This window comes from Eulemur rufifrons, chromosome 26 (genome assembly GCF_041146395.1).
Source record: "Eulemur rufifrons isolate Redbay chromosome 26, OSU_ERuf_1, whole genome shotgun sequence".
NCBI classification, from domain to species: domain Eukaryota; kingdom Metazoa; phylum Chordata; class Mammalia; order Primates; family Lemuridae; genus Eulemur; species Eulemur rufifrons.
The window spans coordinates 5,867,210-5,894,500 of NC_091008.1; the positions used below are offsets into that span (position 1 = coordinate 5,867,210).

The 27,291-nt window shown below is 50.1% G+C and overlaps 1 protein-coding gene across 4 annotated transcripts in view; it reads left to right on the forward strand.

Moving 5' to 3' along the window:
* LEF1 (lymphoid enhancer binding factor 1) overlaps window positions 1-27,291 on the forward strand; it is a 109,709-nt gene that overhangs the window by 80,724 nt on the left and 1,694 nt on the right. The window contains exons 5-11 of one of the 4 annotated variants that reach the window (XM_069459055.1): window positions 3,282-3,372; window positions 4,934-5,017; window positions 7,360-7,482; window positions 8,589-8,751; window positions 12,018-12,125; window positions 15,441-15,489; window positions 16,160-16,194. In XM_069459055.1, coding sequence (XP_069315156.1) covers window positions 3,282-3,372; window positions 4,934-5,017; window positions 7,360-7,482; window positions 8,589-8,751; window positions 12,018-12,125; window positions 15,441-15,489; window positions 16,160-16,194 — 653 coding nt within the window. Of the gene's footprint in view, window positions 1-3,281; window positions 3,373-4,933; window positions 5,018-7,359; window positions 7,483-8,588; window positions 8,752-12,017; window positions 12,126-15,440; window positions 15,490-16,159; window positions 16,201-27,291 lie in introns of those variants that run through there. The other 3 variants (XM_069459057.1, XM_069459058.1, XM_069459056.1) reach the window with 3 other exon arrangements.

The window sequence follows — 27,291 nt, forward strand, 5'->3', positions numbered from 1 at the left end:
CAATCATTTTTTCCTTCTTATTGTCAGTCTGGTAAAAATGTTAAAGGAAAGCTTTTAGGAAATACTAGATTTAAATACCTGCTTGTATCTTTGTAGTATCCATTTTCTCCTTATACACAACAGTAAACACTTACATAGCACTTATATTTTATACCAGGCACTTTTCTGTATTACATAGATTAATGCATTTATTCACAACATCCCGTGTTCTGTTACTATTCTGATTCTACAAAATAGTAACAATTAAATAACTTACTCAAAGATACGTAGCTAGCGAGTGATGTATCCATACAGTTTGACTCCAGAATTATTTTATCTCTGTATTTATAGAAGTTTACTTACTAAAAGCTTAAAAATCTTTAAAGCTATGCTGAGTATATCCTCCAGCACATAGTAAGTGTTCAATAAATACTAGTTGACTAAATGACGCGAGATGTGTCTTCAGTAGCATGGAACTCGGTGGAGAGGCACACACTTGTAGGCATCTTTGGAAATAGGATCTTAAAAGAGCTATTTCAAAAATACAGATCCATTTTCTGCTCACAGAATGCCTAATCTACATCATGTACGTGTATGTCCAGGTGAAATGATTGATGATATTGACCCAGCATAGCGAATGGGTCCATTTCATTTCACTTGTTCGTTTGTTCAGTCGGAAATACTCCCGGAGAGCCTTCTCTGCAGACAACTGTGGTTTGCTACATAAATTGGCAAAACGTGGTCTTTTTTCCCAAGCAGTGTATAAGCTCATGCAGGAAATCATTTGCACAAACTATAAAACGAAATGAAGAACATCCCAAGTACCACATTAAAAGTACAAATAGGAAGTTATAGATTCAAAGGAGAAAGAGATTTCTCAGAGCTATAAAAGTCAGAGAAAACTGCCTAGGAGGAGGGGCATTTGGAAAACCAGTAGAATTTTAATAGCTACAGAACCTGGCACATAGCAGGTGCTAAGTAAACGGTAATCCTCTCCTTCCCCTTCTAGCAGAAAAACCAAATCCAGCTAGTTTGTATTTTTTGTTCATTTGAATCACTCTGCAGTGTTCTGCGTGTACTTAGAGCATGAGCTAGCATGAAGAGCAAGAGTTTTAAGCTTAAAGACACGTGATTGCAAGCAAGTTACGTTTCTGTATTGCAGTGATCAAAGCCAAGGACAGAACATACTTTATGTGTAAGCTACACAGATGCCTGAACAGTCTCGTAACCTCTCTAGACCTTAATCTCCACGTCTGCAAAATAAAGTGATTAAAATAGGTAATTCAGATAGTCTGACCTCTAACCATGATTTTCAGGTTAACATATTAAAAAAAAACAACATTCACATTTCCACTGAGTTCTAATGTTCTTTAGAGTTGGTCTGGTTGTATTGTTTTTGTTTTTGTTTCCAGAACAGAGTGATTCCCCCTTGAGACCTCCGAGCTTTGCAGGGAGGTATCTGGATCTTGGAGTGAGGGAGGCAGCAGGTTGAAAAAACTCACCAATGATTCTTACATGTCAAGAATCACAGGCCGGGCGTGGTGGCTCACGCCTGTAATCCCAGCACTCTGGGAGGCCGAGGCGGGAGGATCGCTCGAGGTCAGGAGTTCGAGACCAGCCTGAGCAAAAGCGAGACGCCGTCTCTACTAAAAATAGAAAGAAATGATTTGGACAGCTAAAAATATATATAGAAAAAAATTAACCGGGCATGGTGGCGCATGCCTGTAGTCCCAGCGACTCGGGAGGCTGAGGCAGGAGGATTGCTTGAGCCCAGGAGTTTGAGGTTGCTGTGAGCGAGGCTGACGCCACGGCACTCTAGCCCGGGCAACAGAGCGAGACTCTGTCTCAAAAAAAAAAATAACAATATCACCCCTGCAGTGTCTGTTAGGGTCACCCCTGCTAACTGAACCTTCTCAGACCCAAGAAAAAAAAAACGGAGGGGCATAAAATTTGGGGTCCACTGTGACCAACAGAATCAATATTTCTAGCAAAAAGTTGGTTTTTTTTAAAAAAAAAAAAAAGGAGATTTGAGTCTGTTGGTTTGAAAAATAGCAAATCACTGGCTGATCTCATCATCTAAGCTCTCTGTTGAGAGATTAAAGACCTCTGTCCTTCCCCCCTACTTTCTGTAAGAATTGAGAAATATTTAAGTCTGTTCTAACTTCAAAGTCAAATTAACATCAACTCTGCAAATAGCACTTAAGTTATTCCCAATGTCAAGGCCTTCAGTATCTTCTCAGATCCAAATGAAATCTACAGGCATTTTAAATAGTGCAATAGCAGACTATTTAAAGAGCATCTTCCGCGTGCTCTCTTAATTCTGCATCTTAGCCCTACAATTACAGTCGCTCACTGTTCTGTGAGTTAAACCTCGGAGTGTGTGCTCCTCCGTGGAGATGGTATTCAAAAGCCGTCATTTAGCTGCGAGAAGAAACTTCCGGGGCCCTTTCCTATTCAGAATCACTCTCCCCCAGATAAATTAAAATCTAAGTTTTTGCCTTTTACGTTTCATGCATTTGTCTGGGCTCTCCCCCCGCCCCCATACCTAGAGTAAGCTACAAACAAAGGGATGTCATCTGGGACTAGGATTAGGTGTCCTCTCTGGCTGGTTGTCACAGCTACAGGGCAGTGCGCTCCGGGGAGTGTGAGCTCAAGGAACAATCTGGGGGCCACTGGCGTTTTCTGTGGAATCCGACTAATCCAGAACGGCCTGACCTTGGGGCCCAGAGGACTCACCTCGGCCGAGAGCTTAGTTGGAGGCGAAGTGGCGGAGACCAGATGAATCATATCAAGTGTGACCATTGTGGGGCTGACGACGATCCCTAATTAATCTTTGATCCTCCGAGGTGTCACATGCCCCAAATCTATGTGTCCATAAGGGAACCAACGAGAATGTAACAGTGGCAATTTCCCTAATCCCTGAGCACCACGGCCAGCCGTCTGCTCACCGAGGGCTGTCCTTTGTCACCCAGCACACGACGGTTGTCTACCGTTTTATTAACCAAAGTGAAATACTGAGGGCCAATCGGTAAATAATTGAAAAGTCTGTTTTGCTGACTGTCCCACTGGCAGCCGATTTTCCGCTCAGGGTCCGCTGCTGGAGGACCCTGGTCTCCCCGACGGTGGAAATCTCCAGAAAAAGCTAACAGACTGACTCGCCTTCACTGCATGGGAAGAATAGATACTGTTTCATTCTAGACCTTCAGCGTTCATGGCAGGAAACATGTTGTTGCTTTTCTGTTGCTCTGCTGGTCCAGCTGCCGTGACCGTGAACCAGGTGCCTCTGTCGTTCTATTCCGCAGGCATGTCCAGACATCCTCCAGCCCCCGACATCCCGACCTTTTATCCCCTGTCTCCGGGCGGCGTGGGACAGATCACCCCACCTCTTGGCTGGTAAGATCCTTCCCGCAACCCGCAGCCAGGCGCGTGTGAACGCACGTTCTTGCATTTTCCAGTCCTGGAAATTAGCCTTGTGAACGGCAACTCACACGCGTGGAGTTGAAGACATTTCCCGTCAACAAGCAAGGTGCTAACTGCATTCATTGCAATTTAAAAGATTAAAAAAACACACAGACTTTGCAATGGATCGAATCCGTTGGCTAACGTGTGTAGAAAATGACTGTACAGCGTTTGCTTTGAACCGTAGAGTTCTCTGGATTCCATTTGTGGCTTTGGGCATTTCGCTGTGGCCGCACGAAGTTAGTGCTCCATGTGGGTTTTCACCCCCTGGGTTTTTTTTAGGAGCAACTTCTATTTCTGAGACATAAACTTAGATGCCTTGAATATCTATCTCTGCCTATAGGTGGGCAAGTGAGGTAAACGACATAACTAGAGAGAAATTCAATAGGATAAGAGCATCTTCTGAATTGTGATAAAGTAGGCATCCAGTCTGAGTTCAGAGTAGTAAATTTGGGGTCTTTTTTTTTTTTTTTTTTTAAGAATCCGAATGCTTAATGCTCTTTATTTTGTTGTATTTCTAAAAACATTCTTACTGCTGCCTTCAAAGTCTTTTAATTGATAAAGATAAAGGACATTATTTTGGGAAGAAAGAATAATTTTATGTAGTGCCACCTGTTGTAATCGTTGCCCTCCTCCCACTCCTGTCCTCCGTGTCCTTCCCCTCCCCCCTTCTCACTCATGGACATCATCCCTCAGCTCTCTGTCCCTGCAGCCCCATGTCACTGCTCCCGTCTTCCTACCTGGGCCACCCTTACCTGGTGGGTGGCCTTTCTCTCTGTCTTAGCCAATAACCGAAGTGAATCGACTGCGGACACTTTCAGCCCTAGATCAGTTATTCTGTCTGAGCTGAGCTGCTTAGGGGCACAAATGCTGTGACGAGTTGCCCCGCTGGCAGCGGGACGTAGACCCTGCAAGTGACAAATGAGGGACATGGGAAGGACAGAGGGAAAGGCGGGCTTCCCAGGGTGGAGGGAAACTAACGCCAGTGAATTGCACTTTTATTTCTTGACTCTAACATGTAGATATGGGGGCGGGGGGAGATGCGGTAGTTTTTCAGTGTTTGTTCATTTGTATATAAATGTAAAATTTGATTTCCTCCTTTCTTCCCTTCACCTGAAATTCTCAAAGATCCTGATAAAGAATCCACTGAGCTCCTTCCCTGAAGGGAACATGTCCCAGTTCTCAGGGGTCCGTGATAGTCAATAAGCATTTATTAAGCGCCTACTTTGTTCAAAGTAGTAGTGGGGTTGGGAGCGGGGGAAGGGACTGGGTTGTTTCCAAGCCAGGGGCGGGAGATTCCCTCGAAGGCAAACGATGCTTCGACTGGGTGGAGGGCGAGGAGGGGACACGGTCTCGCGTCTGCGGACATGCTGTGGCCCGTGACACCCCCACCGGGTTCTGTCGGCCCATCCCCGCCTCCCCCATTCCCACTCTCGATTGCCGGCTGGTGACTCGCGCTTTGTCATTGACGGGCTCCTTTCTTCTGTGACCTCAGGCAAGGTCAGCCTGTGTACCCCATCTCGGGTGGATTCAGGCAGCCCTACCCATCCTCACTGTCAGTCGACACCTCCGTGTCCAGGTAGGTGGAGGCGGCGCCCGGGGCGCCGGAGGACACGTGGCTCTTCTCGTGCTTGCGTCCTGCGTGGCTCTGCTCGCCGCGGGCCGGCTAGGAGGGGGCGTGTCGCAGCCGCGTGTCTGCAGCGGGCCTGGCTCCCACACTAGGACATTCCTGGGTGGCAGGAGCCCACGGGGTGCCCCGGCCCGACCAGCTTCCCGGAGGAGAATGCATTGTCCCCCCTGCCAACTGTGGGCCGGGAAATGTCCCCAAAGTGGAGCTTGTCGGATTCAAAATATGCTTGGGGGGTGGAGTAAGGGAGGAGAGTAAGTCCTGGTGTGGTCTGAGTTCTGCCATCTGCGTCCTTTGGGGACAGTGGCATCCGTCTGATGAGGCAGTGTTGGAAGATGCCCAGGGAGCCCGGACCCCAGAACCTTCCAGGCCGCGCAGGGCGACCGTCCTAGTGTGCGAATCAGGCCCTGTGCGGACGTGGCCGCGCGGTGCCGCCCGGGGACCCTGCTCTGCCTCGCCGCGGGCTGCTCTGTGTGACGCTTTTGCTTCCGGAAGGGTCGGCTTCTGTGCCCCGAGCTCCATGTGCGCCCACGGTGTAGCGTCTGTGTGTCCCATGTGGCTCGTCAGGGCAGCTAGCGTTGTCGTGCTGGGAGTCAGACTGCTGAGTTTTAACCGGTTGTGAATCTGTCTGTTTTTTACGTGGGTGTGAAATTGTCAGTTTCTGGAGTGAATTACAGCTTTAAAAGAAATAATTATTTTTTTTTTTTTTTCCCAGTGAGTTGTAAATCTAGCTGTGACCGTAGGTGGCGGGGAATTGAATTAATATCCTTCCCCCTAAAACATACTTTTACACGTTTTAACGTTGCAGGAACTATATGATGACAGGATTTTGTCACCGGCAAATGACCAGCATCATGTATTTTTGCAAACTGGACATTGAGCAAAGCAACAGTATTTGGTCAAATACTTGTATTTTCACCATGCTTTCTTTTTTTTTTTTTTTTTTGTTTTAGACAGAGTCTCACTCTGTTGCCCAGGCTAGAGTGCCGTGGCGTCAGCCTCGTTCACAGCAACCTCAGACTCCTAGGCTCAAGCGATCCTCCTGCCTCAGCCTCCCAAGTAGCTGGGACTACAGGCATGCACCACCATGCCCGGCTAATTTTTTCTATATATATATTTTAGTTGGCAAGATAATTTTTTTCTATTTTTAGTAGAGACGGGGTCTTGCTCTTGTTCAGGCTGGTCTCGAACTCCTGACCTCGAGCAATCCTCCCACCTCGGCCTCCCAGAGTGCTAGGATTACAGGCGTGAGCCACTGCGCCCAGCCACCATGCTTTCTTAAAAGTTTAAAATTTGCTTCTGAAATACTCCATATCCAAGCAGAGTTCCTTTCCTGAACAAGGAATGAATTGTACAGACTGTGATGAAAGATTTGAGAATGTTGTTATTGTTGAATTAAATGTTTCCTTTCAGACAGTTGGAAAAGTAAAAGTTTCTAAAACACATCCCAGTTTATCCAAAGCACCTGTTGAGAGTGCTGTCTTTATTTATTTATTTTATTTTTCTTGCATGGCAGTTTCCCTCCTCTGTGTTGGTTGGTGGTGGATGTTTTCAGATTCCTTTTATGATCAACAAGTATATTTGGGATAAAGCCTTTAGCAGGGATAGTTTTTACCTCGGTGCAGAACTGGAGTCTTCCCCATAGTCAAATCTCTCCCCTTGATTCTGTTCCCAGTTTTCCATCAGCCTAGAGCTCTCAAATATTACTTTATTTCTGCACAGAAATCAATTCATACGATGTTGATGGAAACCTAACTAAACGGGCCTCATTCCTGTCCCTTTTAGTTGTTCCCTCCTAATATTAATATTAATAATGAAGAAGTGAACAATACAAGAAAACTCTCAATGTGATGGTTTTCTCAGGAATGTAGGCAGAGATGTTGAAATACGACGTCTTTAGCTTTTACTTAAAAATAATTTAAAAAGCTACATCTTCATAAAATGTTATATTCCCAGTCATTACTCTCATTGAAATTCTTCTTTGAAAATTGCTTTGCAAGAAAAATGATTCACCTTTTTTTTTTTTTTTAAATCCTGTGGTCCACAGTCCTCCCAGGAAAAATGTCAGGTTCTACTATTAGTTTGAAGAACTACAGGGGATAACTATAAATATTTTGCACCTGACTACAGTGAGAAAAAATTAATTATTAGCCCAGTCTAATTTACAGTTAGTACTCCAGTGTGTAACTCTTAGCCAGCAGCGGTGGGTGGATTGTTCTGAAATTCCGTCTGGCTTTTGCTGCAGCAGCCAGCAGGACGTATTTTTTTTTTTTCCTTCTCTTTCCTTCTCGTAGGTTTTCCCATCATATGATTCCTGGTCCTCCGGGTCCCCACACAACTGGCATCCCTCACCCAGCTATCGTGACGCCTCAGGTCAAGCAGGAACACCCCCACAGCGACAGCGACCTGATGCACATGTAAGTTTGCACCTGGGCCGGCCGCGGCCGCTGCTTCTCTGTTGCTGATTCTTCCCCTCTCTCTGTCGTCCTGAACTCCCGTGCAGCTCTCTGCCCTCAAAGCTCTATCCCCGGGGACATGAAGCAGCTTGACTGTCACCGCCGTGACTTGGATTCTGAGATTGCAAAGGGGCACAGACCTTACAAGATCACGGGGACCTCACCGGGGAGGAAGGAGTCTCCGGAGCATAGGCAGGCGCTGAAGGATCTTGAGCTGGTTACCCACGCACCAGCGGGTTGCAGTTTGGGCCAGACTATTGAGGGGGAGAACTTGTTGGTACCCGAGTGGATTCGATGGGAGGGTTTAATGCACTTCCTTCTGGAAACGCAGGAACCCCGACTCGAGGCTTCAGCAGCGCAGAAATCAAGAGAAAGGGAGAGACACACAACGCCCAGGCTTCCCTGTTGGGCCAAGGTTGTCTCAGACTATTAGACCAGGGCTAAATTAATTTGCCCTGAGGAGATTAGTAATCGAGCTGCTTAATCTAGGTTCTGTGGGTGGGGGTGGGTAGGTGGGGGGGGCAGGCAGCATGTGACTGTCCCTAAACTCCTCGCAAATGCACGCAGAGGCAGCACGCATTGCTCAAGGGAGAGGGTCGAGAGCTTCATTAGCTTCTCAGCGTGGCCCTGGACCCCCCAGCCCCGAAGTTAAGAACCTCTGTTCCGAAAGAGGACGTGATCGGCTGTGTGATGCGTTCAGCTTGCTCCGAGGTGACTAAGCAACTCGGCCTCGGGGCCCTAGACGGAGCATCGTCACAGAGCCAAAGCCATTTCCATCTTGCGTTAAACACTTCCGTTAGCTATAGCTGCCCTTCCTCAAATGAAAGGATTTGTATTCTCAGAGAGCTGCTGCGTAGACAAGAAGCCCCGTTGGGCGGGTGGTTTGCAACTCAGCGTTCCAAGTGAGTCGAGAGCTGCTCTCCCGAGGTGATGGTGTCTGGGGTGTGAGGGTCGTCCCGGCCTGAGCGCGGCCACGTGAACAGGTGCTTTGCTTCTCTCCTGCCCCCTCCCTTCCTTGTCCCTTCCACCCCCGCCCCTACCTACCCACCGCCACCACCGCCTTGCAGGAAGCCTCAGCATGAACAGAGAAAGGAGCAGGAGCCAAAAAGACCTCACATCAAGAAGCCTCTGAACGCTTTCATGTTATACATGAAGGAGATGCGGGCGAACGTCGTGGCTGAGTGCACGCTAAAGGAAAGCGCCGCCATCAACCAGATTCTGGGCAGAAGGGTGAGTGTGGGGTGGCAGGTACACGCTCCTGGCGACCATGGAACCGCTTCATTACACTCTGCCCGGATTGAATTGCTTGTCAGGCGGTCACTGAATGCGTTTGTATAGCAAGAGCTTCGGGAAGTGACAAAGGGCGCAAGATACGATGACAGCCTTTAGGGAGATGAAACAGGATGCATTGTCACCCATTGGACTGTCCCTGACACATAGGAACTTCCTGTAAATGACACCTGGTTTATTGTTCAGGTTACACGTCCACTGTCATTACATCATAGTTTCAGAAACGCTTCACCTTACTCTGTTGATGTTCTTCACACGTGTGGCAGCTTCTTTTTTGTTTTGAGACAGAGTCTCACTCTGTTGCCCAGGCTAGAGTGCCATGGTGTCAGCCTAGCTCACAGCAACCTCAAACTCCTGGGCTCAAGCGATCCTCCTGCCTCAGCCTCCCGAGTAGCTGGGACTACAGGCATGCGCCACCATGCCTGGCTGATTTTTTCTATATATATTTTTAGTTAGCCAGATAATTTCTTTCTATTTTTAGTAGAGACAGGGTCTCGCTCTTGCTCAGGCTGGTCTCGAACTCTTGACCTCAAGCCATCCTCCCGCCCCGGCCTCCCAGAGTGCTGGGATGACAGGCGTGAGCCACCGTGCCTGGCCAGCTGCTTAATTTGTGACCCTGTGTATGTGTTTTTGCGACCTCTCAGAGATTCACGGTGTGCGAGTGAGCAGCCGGGTGAGGACGGTCCAACGGCCCTTGCGAAACATACAGCATCACGTGTTCCCTGTTGTTGGTGACCATTTTTACCGTGTTTGTTCCAAACCTGGTCCACGTGAGCGTTCCTAGCAGAGCGCACTTGGGAGGCTGCCTGGCCGTGTCTACAGGCGGGGACAGGCCTTCTAGCATTATCGATTCCCACTGGGAAGCTGCAAAATGCAGCTATTTCCAATCTGCAAGGCTCCAGGGATTCGTGGGGAGGGCGCGGCGGTGGATTATAGTTTTTCCCTGGTGTCCCGTGTGTGATGCCCTATCTCCCTGTGGCTTCTTAAACACTTAATAACAACAATTACGATGATTCCCCAGCCCAGATCACAGCAGATGACTGATGCCCATCGTCTCTGAAGAGCTCCGCCTTAAAAGCTCATGACCATTCATTCTCCTCGACTCTTTAAAAGAAGAAATCAGAGGAGAAGGGTTGCTGTTTTTGCGTTAGCTGTGCACAACTCTTAGCTTCTTCCTCTCTCTTTCCTGTGTTAAAGGCCCCCTGGCCGTCCCGCGGGAATGATTTTCCTGCCCAAGAGAATGAGGATACGCTATGAAGAGACGCTTCCTACTTGCGACAGTTGCTACTTTCTCAGCTCCCTTGACGATCCCCAGGGCCGGGCATGTGTCCTCAGGGATGGTTCTCATTTGGGGTCTTTCTCTGTCTTTGATTTAGACACCTGTTTCTATTTATAGGTCTCCGAGATCTTTGATTAAGATCAGGTCTTCTTGACTCCCCTCCGGCAGGGCGGCCTTTGCTAGCCCTTTAAAGTCCCCGGCTTGAAAATCACCAAGTTTTACACCGGGATAATTAGAGTTCTTAAAAGTGGATCCTTAAATCCATCCCAGAACATTTTATCTTTTGATTTTCATTCATCTTTACTGTATCTCTAAAATAGAAATGTTCGTCCATGTGACTTAATCAGAGTTTTATTTCAAATTCATATTATAAATAAGAATAGCACAAATCTTACTTTTCAAATAAGCTTTTTCTATTCAGACCTTTCTGGCTAATAAAGGAATTCCATTTATTAGAAGTTTATTGTGAGAATGTTTTTATCTTGGAACTGTTTAAGTTTCTTTGAATTAAATGGGTCTTTCCCCCACAACTTGTGAAACCTTGACAATGAAATTTGATTTTTTTTTTTTTTTAGAAGATTTAAATTTTTCAATAGGCAAAGAGATAGAAAAGTGATTTTGGTCAATTGCGTGTCAGAAATTCCTGTAAAGGTTTCAGAAATTCCTTTAAAGAAAGATCATTTTTCTAGTCTCTATTTTTGTTTTCAATGTCAATGTGCAGTACCGCTGTTGTTTCACCCAAATGATCTCTCATTTGCAAGTAGGTTTTGCGCATTAGCAATATCAGGGAACTAGAGGCAACTGAAAATGCAAACAAATAGTCTAGTTTGTGCCTTGCTTTTTCTCCTTGTATTTTATCCAGTTTTGCTAGCTGGGGTCTTCCTGTCAACCCAAGTTTCCTGCTGTAACTGAAAAATCCCTGGCTGTTTGGGTAGAAGACCCAACCTCGATATGTATTTTGGGAGTTAATTTATATTTGTGATCCTGGGTTTCTCCGCAAGTTATGAAGCTGCCATAAATGACGTAAAATTATACCGACACATTGCAGTACTCAAAAGCGTTGTATATAGGGGAATAAATAACACTTGTCAAATTAACAAACAAATTTAAGATGGAAGACTTCTTTCTTGTCATTCTTTTTCTTTTTGTCTCTTTGTTCATTTATTTTTTTTCTTTTTGGTAACACTTTGTCTCTTGCAAATCATATTTGTTTAGCACCAGAACTAACTGTGTAAATTCCAGGGATCGGTGTATTCTCAGAAAAACCAAGGATGATCTGTCTGTTCCATCGTGTCCAGGTTGATCTTTGCCTGCGAGGGTCTTGGTGCCCGGGTTTAGCAAGCTGTTGGTTGTTAGAGGTGGGTGAGATGGGGAGAGACCGGCACGGACAGGCTGACTTTCGATCTTTCTCTCTCTAGACAGCGTCATATGATGAAGGTTTCAGACTCTTCATCTGACACAGTCGGAGAAATGTCCCTGGGAGGAGAGGGTGTGTCTGTCTTAAAAGACATCTGGAAATTATCACATTTTGCCCAAATAAATAGTACTTGGGCTCAGATATCAGAATACGTTACAAACCATGAAAAAGGGGCTACGTTGGGTGTTGAGGTTGACCAGTGAAAGTTCTTTTTAATTTATCCTGGGAAAGAGAAGGGGTGGGTGACAGAGATCATTTTACTTCGGATCCTTTGATTGACTTTGATGTGTTCCATGTGATATCGGAGAACAGGATGAAGAAACCGAAGTCTGAGTTTCACTCCAGCCACCAGACTCCAAGCACATTTCTGCAGCACGTGGTCTTTCTGCCATTTAAAAATAAATCAAAGTCTCGGTGCTTACTATTTCCATTTTCTGATGTTGGAAGCATCAAATACACTGTTCCCGTTGTGCTTACTTTTGTGTGTGCCTTGCCCTCCTCTCGTTCCAGTGGCATGCCCTCTCGCGGGAAGAGCAGGCTAAATACTATGAACTGGCTCGGAAGGAAAGACAGCTACACATGCAGCTCTACCCAGGCTGGTCCGCGCGAGACAACTATGTAAGCCCCCGTGCACCCCTCCTTCCCTTTGCTTTCGGAAAGGAACCGTGTTTTAGGGCGTGTACAGTGCTGGTACTGTTTCCTATTTTTGGAAGTTAATGATCTTTGTAATACAGATTTCATGGATATATTGCACTATGAAACCTTTGAGCTGGCATAATATTTTTGGTTTTTGCTATAGGTGCTAATATTTTTTTTTTTAAATAGAGCTTCTTCTTCTTTTTTTTTTTTTTTTTTTTTTTTTGAGACAGAGTCTCGCTCTGTTGCCCGGGCTAGACTGCAGTGGCATCAGCCTCGCTCACAGCAACCTCAAACTCCTGGTCCCAAGCCATCCTCCTGCCTCAGCCTCCCGAGTAGCTGGGACTACAGGCATGCACCACCATGCCCGGCCAATTTTTTCTATTTATATTTTTAGCTGTCCATATAATTTCTTTCTATTTTTAGTAGAGACGGGGTCTCGCTCTTGCTCAGGCTGGTCTCGAACTCCTGACCTCAAGCGATCCACCCGCCTCGGCCTCCCAGAGTGCTAGGATGACAGGCGTGAGCCACCGCGCCCGGCCTAAATAGAGCTTCTTAATAAAAAGAGAAGCACCTTTCATTAAAATGTTGATTAAAAAGATAAAAATAAAAGCCCATAATTTTACCACATAAAGGCAACAAACATTAGTAATACCTACTTACATTTCCTTCTAGTTTTTTTTTTCTTTGAGTGTTTAATTTTTTTTGTATGTCTGTGCACACATACGCTTTTGTGCCACCCTTCTTGCTCTTACATATAAAAAGCAGTTTTCTGCTATGGCATAGTTTTGTTTACATATATTAAAATTCCATTGAGTGAACGCCACGATTTACTTGATCATTTTTTTCCTGCTTTTAGACATTTAAGTTGCTTTCTATTTTTTTTTTCACAAATGCAAATAATACTGTAGTGAACATGTCTGTACATAGCTGTTTTTTTTTGGTAATTATTGAGTTAAAGGATATAAATAGTTTAAAGTTCTTGATACATATTGTCAAGTTGCTTTCCAAAGGATTGTATCATTTTACACATCTTATAATCACTGTGTTCAGGTTTCTGTTTTGCCATAGAATAATTAGAACTGGGAAAAGAAAAAATTCATATTAATGTACCCTGACGTCTACTACGTTTTATATTCAGACACAGTAGGTATTACCATGTCTAAGGTGTACTGATTTTGTTGGCAAGAATTACCTCATCTATATTGCCAGTTCTCTTCCTGTTGTAACGTTTGAGCATTTTACTAATGCAGTCTTGAGATGGCAAAGACTCTTTCTGAGAAACTATATTATAAATGATACATTTAAAGTTTTACAGAGGGGAATAATTTTGGCTATTTAAGCTCTCAGATTGTGAAGCTCATTCCTGCATTGGTTCATTCAGTCTGCTATAACAGAGTGCCACAGACTGGGAGGCTTATAAACAGCAGAAATTTCTCTCTCACACTTCTGGAGGCTGGGATGTCCAAGACGAAGGTGTGGCAGGTTTGGTTTCTGCTGAGGTCCTGCCTCCTTCCAAGTCTCCTCGTTCTGTCCTCACAAGCTGGAAGGGGAAGGGAGCTCCCTAAGGTCACGCGCTCTTTTTTTTCTTTTTAGAGGTAGGGTCTTGCTCTGTTGTCCAGGCTGGAGTGCAGTGGCATCATCGTAGCTCACTATGACCTCAAACTCCTGGGCTCCAGTGATCCTCCCCCCTCAGCCTCCCGAGTAGCTGGGACACTAGGCACGCACCACCACGCCTGGCTAACTTTCTTATTTTTAAATTTTTTTTGTAAAGATGGGGTCTCGATACGTTGCCCAGGCAGATCACAAATACAATCTCTTTTATAAGGGCACGACTGCCATTGGCAAGGGCCCCTTGCTCACGCCCTGAGCTACCCCCCAAAGGCTCCCCCTTATTATGCCATTGCATTGGGGGGGGGATTTCAACAGGAATTTGAGGGGCTACAAAGTTCAGTCTGCGGTAATTCTAGTGTTCTGTGTAAGACTAGTGTTGGAGGTGCCAGCCAGGACAGTCTTAATATTGCCTTTTAAAGAGGGCAGAGTTGAAGCCCTGGATCAACAAACAGCTGTTGCTATAGATGCTCCTGTGGGACTTCAGTTCCCACGGGGACAATAACGGGATTGCGGGTCCGAGGTCATGAACACGTGTGAACTTATTTCTGGAAATGGGCTGCACAATTAGCTTCCTGTGATTGCGCTGGTCAGGGTTTGCAGCTTGCACGTGGGCTGCGATGACAGCCCAGGAAGTTGGAGTCCTGCTGTTTGTCACTTACGAGCAGCACGGGCCACTCTGCTGAGCTGTGTCGATAACAGCCATGTGCCGATTGTCAGGAACCGTCTTAAATTCTTTCTGTCTCATTTTCTAATCCTGCCACAAGCCAGTGGCGTGAGCATCTTGTTATCCCATTTCTCAGGTGAGGGAGTAGAGGGGTGGAGGAGGTGTAGTAGTTTGCCCAGGGCCACGTGGCAGGCGGCTGAGCCTCAGTTTACACCCAGGTCTCCCTGACTTCAAGCGCTACTCAGTGTCCCTCCTCCCAATGATCAGCTCGGGCTTCGGTCCCTTCTTGAGACCGCTGTCGTTGAGGAATTTTTGCCCCTACACTGGGCTTCTGTTCTCCGAGCAGCGACCACCGTCTCTGTGCGGAGCCTTTGCAACGTCCTTTAACGTGGGAACTTCAGTGTCCCAGCCAAAGGGTCACAGGTGGCGTCTACGCAACCTGTCCTGGACGTGTCCTGCCTCCGTGGGCAGAGCCGATTTTCCCTCTCTGCCCCGTGCGCGCCTTGCTGTGCTGTGGATTTTACTTAGCATCGCCGGTGGGATGCCTTGACGTTTCTTTTTCTGATTCATAAGCGATGAGTTTTAATTTTGAAAAAGACATAAAAGAAATACCCACCTATTCTCCCCCCCTCTCTCTCTTTCCCTGTCCTGCCCTCTCTTCTCTTCCCCACGTGGAAGGACGGGAAGAGAGTAGTTTTAAAGAGAGCTCGTGTCCTGGGAATCCACCTTTAAAGAGTTTGCTGTGCACAGTGTTTTCAAGGACGTTGCTTTGTGTAGCCCCTGAATGGAGGGAAAGCCCAGGTTTATGCTATTTTTATAATAATCAAAGCCAGCCCATCCATTAGTAAAGCAGACGGAAGCCAAGCAAGTGATAACACAGTAGCTAAAGATACTGTTGCAACAACAGTGCTGTAAAGAGCAGCCACTGTAGCCCCGTGTCACCTGCCTGTGCGTTCGTGTCGTGTTCTCTGTGTGCGCGGTGCAGTCTGTGACGTGACCCGGTGCCGCTGTCCTTGCAGGGTAAGAAAAAGAAGAGGAAGAGAGAGAAACTGCAGGAATCTACATCAGGTAGGCACCGTGCGACTTCCGGTCCGTCCCCAGCTCCCGACGGCCACCTCGTACCGCAGCCTGCGCCCTCTCCACACTGCGTTCTTCCGGGGCTGTCACTTGAGCGCCTTTAACTCTGCTTTTCTTCCTGAAATTCTTTAAAAAAAAGACCTTTCTTTTAAACGTGACTGTGAGGGTACACATACAAACTCCTTCCCAAACCCTGTCACCTGGAGTCCTGGTTGTGGACTGTGGGGTGTTTTTATTTTGTTTTGCTTTTTTTTTGCTTTTGTTGTGTGTGTTCTCTTTGCTTTAACACTTCTGCTTTTTTATCTATTTGCTTAACTCCTTAAAATGTCATTTTTACCATAATTATACACTAGGCTATCTTGTATCCCCTTGAGAATCTCTTCTGTGATTTGGGGTTTTTTTTTTTTTAAAAAAAATACAGAACAATGATAAGGTTTGTCTTCCTTATACATTAATTCAAGGCATCGGTGAGGTCCCATTTATTTCCCCTTTTTCTCTTATTGACAAGAAGGCCGCCACTTGTACTGCACAAATAAAAACGGCTGGTATAAGAACCATAAAAGTAAAGCAAACAAGGCCACGTGGTGTCGTAGCTACTACGTATTTGGAATGTACGAAACCCTCTTCAATAAAAATTTGTTAAAGACACAATTTTCTGCAGGTACAGGTCCAAGAATGACAGCTGCCTACATCTGAAGCATGGTAAGATCGACTCTCTGGTCCTTCTGCTGACGGTAGTTGGGAAAAGAGGCCACTTGCTTGTGAATCTTCTTGCTCGTATTAATGTCATTCAACGTTGCTCCTAAAGGAGGGAAAACTCAGCCCAAATCCAATCGGTGCTTTTAAAAATCTGATGGTTTTTATACCGGCTATGTATTTGCAATAATATAGCGTGTGCTTTTCTCTCTCTGTCCCTTTGTCCCCATCTATTCCTTCTCCATTCCCTTCTCCTAAATCTGTCTTCTTAACCGTTCCTTGCTGACCAGTGGCAAATCCGCTGACTTAAAAAAGAACAAATGACCAGAAGCAGTAAGCAAAACGCCATCGTCCTCGGCAAATCTGGGTGGGTTTGAGGAGCACCAGTCCAGCCCTGGACTCAAGAGTTTTTGCTCCGTCTCTGGAGACTTTTCCTTAATTGCAATGACAGCTAGACACATAAAAGTACTTTGTTTCTAGTGAGTAAGATACATGCGCTTCATATATTTAAAAATACATCAGGGGTACTTGCTAAATTAACTGTATTTCTTCTATCAAGCACTTTATTGGGAACCCTTGCTAGATTTCACTCTGGTATTCACAGGTCATATTAGCTTTGTTTCTTCTGACTGTAGTGGTTTCACTTTTGGCCACACGAGCACTAGCCCAAGGAACCTGGCTTTCGAGGCTTGGTCTTTATGTATGAAGCTTTGAATTGATGGTATTTCTGCATCTTCTTGTAACGGTTCTTCCAAAGACGCTACCTTTGATTCTGCTCTGTCTCCCTGGGACCCCACGTCAGTGAGTCACCAGGTGCCATCGGCCGTGGCCCCGGTGAGGTGCTCAGACTTTTCCATCCGGACGGAGCCTGAGTGATTCTTCTGCCGGCTCACCCCGTGTCGCCCGCAGAGGGACTGTCGCCAACACAAGTCGAGTGTGTCTCTTCCGTACCTAAAAATAGTCGGTGCCTTTTGTTGCCTGGAGGACACGGTGCGTGCCCCCTGGTGGGGAGGCGGCCTCTACCGCCCCCTGCAGTTTGCACCTTAGGTCACTGTTGATCTCCGCCTCGGCCCCTGCGGATTGGCCCAGGCAAAGCCGTCCTGGGCTCCGTGCAGAGGGCGGGCGCCGCACACGCCGTCTCTGTGCAGTTTTCTCAGGAGAAGCACATTGTCCCGCAAACCACCCGGCCCGCGACTAAACCGGGTGACCCCACCTAGACAAGATCTTAAAACTGAATTTGGTGCTGAGATTTCAAGCAGCTTCCCCCAAGCAGGAAGCTGGCCGAGGTTTGGTACCAGACAGACGTGAATGTTAAATGACCCGACTGCCCGGTCAGTCTGCCTCAGCTTTGTCACCTTCCTTTTCCCCATCTGTGAAATGGGAACAAGGACGCCTGCAGCCTGCGGTTGTCCGTGTGTGGTCCGGCTTCGCGCCCCACCCCTCCTGCGGAGCCTCAGCCTGTTGCCCTCTTCTCTGCGGAACTTTCTTGATCTTTATTCACATTCCCCAGGTCTCTCAAAGTCCCATCATTGCGGTTTTATGACATCAAAACGCTTCTCAGCTAATACCGAGGGGCAGGGTTCCTCCAAGTGAAGGGAGCACCATCCCTTCGTATAAGTCGCCAAATAGCGTATCCAAAAACAGGTCATGATTATAGACCATGTCCACATTTAATTTGACTCAAGGGCTGTTAATCGAGGTCGTCTTCGGAGCCGGCCGCCTGGCTTGGTGGCTGGGAGCAAAGCTATGACTTGGTCACGGCCCTGTCCCCTAGAGCTGGTGGCATTGTGGTAGGAGTAAATCCAGTACGAAGCACAAGCACACGCTTTGTATTTTTTTTTTTTAAAGAATCCTGTCCTTTTAATTACTGAGTACTTAGGATTGGCCGGCAGTTTTTTTTTTTCCCACGTTCTGCCTCTTCACTGAAAGCCCCAGAAGCGCAGGGTGCGAAGGGCTGGGCTTGTTGCTGTAGTCCCTTCTGTTGGCACCAAACTCTTTAAAGGTGACTATTTCTGTTAGGAGTCCTGCAAAAATGTATTTCTGTGCTTCGCAGTTTGGTATTCAATTGGATGTTCTCCACCGTTAACATTATTTCAGATGTAAAAGATGAGGCTGGGGCGCTTATTTTTTTCTAAAGCTTAAGAAAAACAAAAACACAACAACCCCCCTCCCCCAACCGTGTTTCTGAGGAAGCCACCCAGCCCCGCGTGGGGCTCTGGCTGGTCGCTGTTGTCCCCTCGTCCCCCCGATCGGCCGTGGGGGCTCTGAAGTCACTGTCCCCAGCCGTCCCGGTTTGCAGAGCAGAACTGGCGGTCAGTGGATAAGAATCACGTTCAGGAAATCAGGACTGACAATACTCCTGTCCTTCCCCTGCCCCTCCTGTTCTGGGAATCCAGACACTGCTGTGGGTGTGGCTTGTTCAGGCGTCACTCAGCGTTCACGGGGCACCTCACAGATGCCGGGTGGAGACTTGTAGGACGGGGACACACAGCGCTGGGGGAGGAGGCAGGTCCCTGCTGTCACGGTGCCGACCGCGTTGCCGTGGGCAGGTCGGTGACAAATTAGCAGGAACGTACCTGCGGTAACAGAAATGAAACCGAGCGACCTGGGTCTGCGTTAGGCTGTGGGGTCAGGAAAGGCTGCCCTGAGGAGGTGACTCTCACAAACGGCCGTTGTCATCCCAGAAGAATGGAGGGGCCTTCTGTTCTGGAGCAGAGCAGGGGCAAAGAAGTGACAGACCAGGGACACAGCGTGTGTGTTGCAATGAGGCCGCCCCATGCACACTGTTCAGACCGGGCAGGTCGCTCAAAGCCTCTGGCTTCTCCGGTGTGAGCGACAGGATCAGGCCAGAGGCCCGACGGTCCCCGTCTGCGGCTCCCTGGAGCCCAGTGTTCTGGCCGGCTTTGCTCCTGCATGGTCCGACCGACGCCCGGTGTTGCTAAGGGACGCGGAGCTCTTTTGTATTTGCGACCTTGGTAGGGTTTGAGCGGGTCCCTGTGACCCCAGAGCACCTGTGCGACCCTGAAAATGACTCGTGCGCGACGCGGCTGTCCTCGCGTCCGGGCACCTCCCCAGCGTGGCCGCGGCTCCTAGAAGCGCCGCCTCTGTGCTGGGGTTTCTGCACACGTGCAAAATACACACGCAAGCAAAACAAACACAAAAAGCGCACCATTTTAATATTAATAGATTGAAAAGATATCTTGAGATATTTTATTCTATAGTATTTCCTTTGATTGTATGACACCAAAGCGTTGGTTTAAACAAGCTACTGTTGGGAGGTGGACAATCTTCTAGACACGCTCGCCCGCACCGTGTTTCTGGACATGGCGTGATCTTTATCCTGTAGGCCTGGTAAACTAAATGAAAAATTAACATGTGCTTTTTACTAAATAAGAACTTCAGCCTTTATTTCTCTGGGGCCAAGAGGTGCGTGGAGAGGTCACCCCTAAGCGCAATACAGGATGCAGGAGTTAATTGCGCCGTGCTTGGATTTACGGCTTAAAAAAAATTGTTTCTAGGGTTTTGGTAGATGATGGTGTTTTGGTTGATGACGGTGTGTTGGCTGATGACGCTGTTTTGGCTGATGACGGTGTTTCAGGAGCCTCATGAGGTGCTTGAGGCTCGGGAACTTGGGGCTCCTGTGTCCTCGGAGCCCCCCGCAGGGCCGACAGCTGCAGTAGGAAGAGACACACAGCAGGGCGGCAAGACGTCTGCAACCCTGAGCTGGGAGTCCGGCCTCAAGCCCGACACTCAGCCCTGGCAGGTCCTAAATACGTTCCCTGGTCAGGCTGGGGAAAACCATTTATTTCCCTGTAATTTCTGAAGCTCATCCTGGTAAGTTTGACACTTTTGCCTGAAGTTCGCTCTGAATTCTTTCCCGCAAGTGCAAATGTAGCCACCAACATTAAGTATCTGTCAGCTTCTAGGCTGACATGCGGAGTTAGAAAACAAAGCCAAGCTTTTAGAAAATAATAGAATTCCAGGAAAGGTGCAGGCAACTGGAGAAATCTTAAGGCTTGTCCGAAGTCTCCAAGTGAAAACTAAGGCTTTGACAACTAGAAAGTTAAAAACTGACGTCCCGTTTTCCATTCTTCATCTTTCTGTATCATACTTAGAAGGCGCCTGACCTGGAATTATCACTAGGCAAGCAGGAGTCCCCCGGGGCATTCGGGACGCTGGGGAGGGAGCGTGAGTCTGGGGCTGGGGGCTGCCGGACTCGGGAGAGCCGGTGACACACCGCAGCCATGGCAACGCGTGGCTGTGCAGCCCCCCCTGGGCCCAGGTGGGCATCTCCTGGGAAAAGGTGTGCGTCTTGCTCAGCACTACCCAGCGCTTGGCCTGCAAGGGCCCTTAGCGTGGCGGCCCAGCCCCGTGGGGGACCTGGTGTTGCCGTTTGGCCACAGCGGGAAGATGCTAAGGAGGCGACTGCTGGCTCGCCACTTGTCTTGCCTGGGAGACAGCGGTCTCGGTGGCCTGCAGGGGCTCCCCCCAGGCCCCTTCTCTGGGAGGGCTCCAGTCTGGAGACGGCCTGCCCACGTCTTCCTCCTCCTCTCGCTGTGCTCGTGTCCCCCAATCTCTGCTGCGCCCGGCACAGATGAGCAGAAACCTGCAGAGACAGGGACAGGGACACTTGTCCACAGCGCTCCTTGGAACATTCAGATCTGACCGGCGAGCTCAGGCTGGGTCACGCTGTCTCACTTTGAGACGGCAGCGCAGTGGCTGTGGCCGAACTGCGGTTTCCAAGTTCTGACCGTGTCCCCGGGACCCTCAGGTGCACTCAGGGGAGCCTTTGGACCCCCAAGGGCAGGGAGCAGCCGTGCTGGCTTAAGGAGAAGAGGGCCATGGATTTTCAACATACAGGCGCATCTTGTGAACCCGAGGACAGTCGTGCAGGTGGGCCGAGGAACGTGCTAGAAGATGCCCTTGGAAAGCTGTGCAGATACTTTTCTTGCCTCTTAGATCTGCCCCCACCCCCCGAAATCACATCCAAAAGTCCCCTGCAGACTGACGTCTTCAGTCCTCTGGGCCGCCCGCCCAGAGCTCCCAAGCTGTCGTGTTGTGAGTGACAATATCGGTTTCGCAGAGACAGGGGACTCTGCTTAGCCCTGCTTGGCTCACACTTCTACCCCGGCCCGTCGTCAGCTGTGGCCAGAGACGGTCACTTGTACACAGAGGGAGCCGGGGCTGGCCTCTCCGGCCTCGGGTGGGTCGGCGCTGGGGGCGTTCAGCGGGGACAGGGTGGCCGGTCATCAGGCGTCCCCAGCAGCCACCGAGGGGCGACAGTCGCGGCTGGTGAGACAGCGAGACGGTGGCGTCATCCGGATGGCGGGGCCTTCGTGAAGGAATCGGGAGAGGTTCGTACACGTGGTGAGAGTTTTTACGGCGTCTGTTGCGTGGTCCTTTCCGTGGATTCTGTTCTCTTTAGTAATCACAAGAGCGAGAATCGCGCCGCCTTGACAAGCAGAGATGGGAGCAGACCCTCGGCCGTCACCAAAGGACCGGGGGAGGGACAGAAGGACGTGAGCTTGTCGGACCCTCTCGAGAGGCTTCCTGTTCGGTTTTGTGCATGAAAACCCAGGAAAGCGAATTAAGATCCATGCACTAAAGTAGCTTATTGGATAAAAAAGTTATTTTGGACAGATTTTGTTTAATGAAATGTTTTTTATCACTGAGCCAATGTGTGGACACGAGCCCCTCTGGATGAGGGAGTCCCCAGAGAACGAGGTTTACATCTGCAAGTGTCAAAATAGGTAAATTTAAAAAACCCTTGTGGATACAACTCTATCTTCAATAGAGTACACTGAACTTAAATATTTCTTTTTTTTTTTTTTTTTTTTTTGAGACAGAGTCTCACTCTGTTGCCCAGGCTTGAGTGCCGTGGCGTCAGCCTCGCTCACAGCAACCTCAAACTCCTGCCTCAGCCTCCCGAGTAGCTGGGACTACAGGCATGCACCACCATGCCCGGCTAATTTTTTCTATATACATATTTTCACTGTCTATATAATTTCTATTTTTTAGCAGAGATGGGGGTCTTGCTCTGGCTCAGGCTGGTCTCGCACTCCTGACCTCAAGCGATCCTCCCACCTCGGCCTCCCAGAGTGCTGGGATTACTGGCGTGAGCCACCGCGCCCGGCCTAAATATTTCTTAATATTTCTGTCATTTCACAGCGCGCATGACCTGTGGTACAAGCTGCCAGGAGCACAGTGGTTTGTCACTTTTCTAAATGACCCCAAATACTGTGGAATTTTAGGAAACTGCTTTTTATCATTTGTGTGTGCGTGTCGGCCTTTGCCATTTGGGACTCTTCCTCTCCCCCCCAGTAATATCTTTCTTCTGATCTGCTGTGTGGATTTAGGAGCCAGAAAAGGGACGCTTAATTCAATAATATATAAATTAACAGTTGGATGGGTCTGAGGGTGCTCTAGCAAGGAAGGGTAGACTGTGCCTTAGTTTCCTGACCTTCCTGTGATGCCTCGAGGCTTGGGGACTTCCTCTCCCTCCGCTGGGTTCTTCCCAACTGACGCTGCAGGTGGCTGAGACCCAGATGGGTGAAGCGACCCTGCCGAGGGCTGTGAACTTCAGCAAAGCAACCTCATTCTTTGGACAGAAGGAGAGAAACGTTAAGAGCATTTCAGTTGAACAGTACTGCTCACTTTTGTGCTTCAGGTTCAATTCATACCTAGCCTGAAATGCTCTAAATTTTTAGGTACATTCTCTGAATATATTTTTTCCCTGCTGTCCTCTTGGTAGAACTTTTTTCCTCAGCCAGCACTGTGCTCTTGGAGACATTCTGTTTCGTAGGAGAGACGTTAATTATTTTGCAGAGTACACCATGGGTCTTAATTTTCTACCAGCAGTTAGAGGTACCTACAATGAATCTTGCTACCCCAAATGCGATGTGTGGGGTCGGGACGGCAGAAATGGGACTGTCATTTATGAGCCACAGGCCACACCCGCCCGGTGTGACGTTTACTGCCGGGGAGCAGCGGCCACGCGCACATGCTCGGTAACCGTGGAAACAGGCGGGTTGAAAAGGAGGACAAGCGTCCACTGACCCTTCTGCGTCATGTTTGGAGAGTGAAGTTGGCATCGTTAGGGCGGGGACATGGGTTAAGGTGCGAGGACTGGGGACCGGGTGGAGACTTTGGAGGCGGGCGGATGAGCTGGGGCCACCTGGCCCGTTACTGTCCTCCGGGAAGCGCCTCAGTTTACAGAACCGAAATGGACGTGGGAGGCTCTTCCTCGACACTGTGCTCGAGATGTTTCTCCAGCGTTTCTGGCCGCGGTGGGGACCTGAGGGCCCAGCCTGCTGCCCGGTACGTGTCCTCGCAGGAGAGACACGAGGGGCCGGGCGATCAGGAAGAGAACTCAGTAGCTGCAGAAACCCCCCGCCTGGCGTGATTCACTACTAGTGACAGGCCTGTCCCAAAGTCATCAATCGTGACGTTGCCAAAGTCTGACCGCGACTCCCTGGGAGTGACTGCCAGGGACGGGGCTGCACAGACTCGGTCGGTCCCCGTGCCTTGGGGTCACCTGGCTCCCAGGACAGGGTGAGCGACCCCTCCTCCTGGCCACCAGCTCCCGGGAGTCTTGCGGTTTAGGGGACTGAGTAGTCTTGAGAGCTGGGACTGGGGACAAGTTCAGCTGCAGAAACAAAACCCAGTTTTCCTTTTTCGTTTCTGTCAAACACGGGGTGACGTCCACTGCCAGGGGGCCGAGGGCAGCTTCCGTAGATTGTATTTGCAATGGCAGAGGAGATTTCAATCTCGCAGTTGATTTGCGTGTTTGGTTCTCTTTATCATCCTGCTTCCAAACCGAGCATGGTGCCCTGGAGGGGCCGCGGTGTCCTGGGTGCAGACGTCCCCCCGCCGGGACAAAGGTGCTGCCGCCTGGGGGTGGACGGACAGACAGACGGAAGGCGGGAAGGAGAGAGGAAAATGAGGCTAATTCAGCTCCGAGGGATGGTGCAGAGAGCGTGTAGCTAGAGCGCGAAGGCTCGTGTGCCACCGGTTGGCTGGGTGACGGGGGCAGGTTCCTTGACCTCACGTGTCCTCGACGTCCCTGTCTGAAAGTGGGTGGGCACGAGGAGCGGTCGCGCCATTCCGTGGAACCGCGTGTGTGAAGCCTGTCCCCGCGAGCTGGACAGCAGGCCGACTGTGTGGTCCTGACCCCTCACCCGCCTCTCTCCGACGAGACCACCTCGATGGCAACCAGCCGGGCCCTCCTGTGGCACCAGGAGGCCGGGGAGCAGCCCTGCCCCGCGACTCTGCAGGGGCCACCTTGGCCATTCAGTGGCTACAGGCCTCGGTCCTGCTCAGACGGCAGCTAGGTCGCGTCTGCTTCCGGCTCTAGAAGTCCATTCTTCCCTTCCTGCGTACACACGTGACACCGTGTGACAGAAGAGTTCGAGCCCTAAAACAACAGGCTGCGGTCAGGTTTCCCTGAGACAGAAGAGCCTAGAAAGTTGGCACGAGGTGGGTGTGGTCCTGTCGTCAGGCTGTTTCTGCAGTTAAAATCTGTGCCTCCGTCCCCGTCTCCCCAAACTAATCGCCAATCTCTTCTCGTCAACTTAGTGTCATAATGGAAACCATGTTTAGGCTCCTGTCCCTTGCCTGTGGCCTTTGGGAGAGGGGTGTGAGGATGAGGAGGAAAGGCCTGCTGTCCGGCTCACTGCTTTTGCTTCCTTACTGGTTCTGAACAAGGAGGTGACGTCACATGTTATTGGAGGGGGGACATGTTGTTCCCGGAGAGCAGCTTCGCCGCCCTGCCCCCACCTGACCACTGGGGACGCCTGACCCTCTGCTCCCTGACCCCAGGGGTCAGCCACAGGACAGCCCGGGGCAGGGGCTGCCAGGCACTCAGCTGGTGGTAGGATTGTGCCTTTCTCTGGACTAGCAGAGAAGGAATTTCTTTTTTCCCTCTCTTCTCTTACCTTCTGTCGGGCCCATCCTCCCCGATGGCCCCGGTCAGGGCTGCGTGTCCCCCAGACACAGGCCCCTCTGGCGCTCTTAGAGTCCCTGTGCCCGTGGGGATTCCTGGCTCTGTTTGTCAAGACTGGAATTTGGTCCAGGAGAGCGTCAGGGCCTGTTGGGCGGGGCGCCCACTGCACAAACGAGGGCGGAGACGGTGCCGGCCGCTCCCTTTGAAGGCCCCGCGGGCGGCCCGCGGTGATCATGGCTTTGATGCTGCGGATCCCGGGTGGGCTGGGGTGGGCCGGCCCCGCTCAGCCGCAGCCCCCAGCGAAGCCTCAGATGTGGGGAGGCCCCGGCTCCGGGCCCTCATGCCTGTGGTTTCTTGAAAAGAATCTGGACGGGACCCGGTTTGTATCCCCACAGCGACACCCCAGGGCCCCGTCTCTCCCACGTGGAGCCAACAGTGGGTCGAGCCTGTATTTCAGAAGCGACACCGGTGAGGGGTTTCTCTCCATGTTTAAAAACATGAGTTGCACGGTAAGGACGGCGTCCCTGCGGGGACCGGCTGCTGTCCAGGCCAGCGGCTCCACGGAGCATCTCGGAAGCCGGCTTTGCGGGAGGATTTGAGGCGACACTGTGGATGACGACTAACGGGTGGGAAAATGTGACGCTGCAGAAACAGATGACGTAGGGGAGATGTGACCTTTCCCAGGCAGTGACGTACTGTCCTTGAGCTGTGGCTGTCTCCATGCAGCTGTGTGTGTCTCGGTGATGACGCTGTCCCCGTGCTCAGCCCGGGAGGGGAGGCCGAGGGGACGCGTGGGGCACTGGAGCTGGCCCGCTGCGTGGGGGGGCCGGCAGCGTCGTGGAAATCCTACCTCACTAGTTCAGGGGCCCCCTGTGCCGGGGTGGGGACGGATCCCCGGAGAGGGACGGGTTGTCCCCTCCCCCCAGCAAGCTGGCACCGCAGGCTGCCGTGGCCGGTCTGAGGCCACCAGCCCAGGACGGCACGGCCAGGCCTCGCCGGGCAGCCGAGCGCTCTCGTGGCAGGATGACAGGGAGACCGTCCAGGGACAGCAGCCTGGACCAAGCCTTTGAAAATCTCTGATGCGAAAGTAGAAAGTCCGTAGGCACCAGCCCCGCCGGGCGCCGCGGGGCCCTGCTCTCCTCCCGGGAGAGGCCCCGTCCTCTGCCCTCTGTCGCTCCCTGATGCCCCTGTGCGCCTGTTAAACGACAGTGCCACAACGCCGCACCGCAGGTCTTCCTGTTCAACAGGGAAGGGTCAATTTTGCAGAGCAGGAATTGGAATCATCGTTGAAAGACATCTCGGTTGAAAACACCGCGGGGCCCATTTCCTCCCGTCGTGCGTTTGCTCGTTGGTGGCCTTTTCTGTTCAGGAGCCACGCAGAGGCGCAAAGGGTGTGTCCGCAGGTCCGGGTCGTCATTCCCAGGGGCGGCGTTGGCGGCGATCGCAGGGACGGCCCTGGCGGACGTGCTCTCGGGGCTGGGCCGAGCACTTTGTAGAAGCCCCTGAAATGTTTTAGCCAAACCCTCCCCCCACGACAGCCTGCGGGGCAGGACCCTCGCGTTTGTGTTCTGCAGGCCCCGGTGCGGGGAGGGCATTGCTGTAGGCTGCGACTCGCCACCCAGAGTTTCACTGTCATCATGCAGCTGCGTCGGAGCTTCCTTCTGTTTCTCCTTACTGCAAAGCAGGAGGGAATCCAGGATGTAGAATTCGTCTTTAAAAGGAAACTTCTTCTTCTACCAAGGCTGCCACGGTCCCGGGCAGAGAGCGCTGGGAGTCGAGCGCGGCCGCCGAGGGGTCCAGGTGGGCAGGGGGCTTCCGGCTTCCCTGCCGCGGAGGAAGCGGCCGTCCAAGTCCAAGTTCAAAGCGGCGGAGGCAGGTGCTCCCTGGAGGGAAGGAAGGAACTTGGCAAAGCTTTCACTTTCCTCCCGTCTCTGTCTCGTCTTGTTACAGTGTTACCTTTTGTTTTCAATCACTTCTAAAACTCTCAGATCATTAAAGGATTTGGGGGGAGGGCGTTCTTCTTTTGAAAATCATTATGATCACCAATATTGAGCAACAATTACTTCCAGTACTTGCTGAGAGATGCAGGTTGTTGGAAAGGGAAAAAAATCTTAAGCCCTTACACCTTGGACCGTGAACAGGAGCCAACAGAGCAG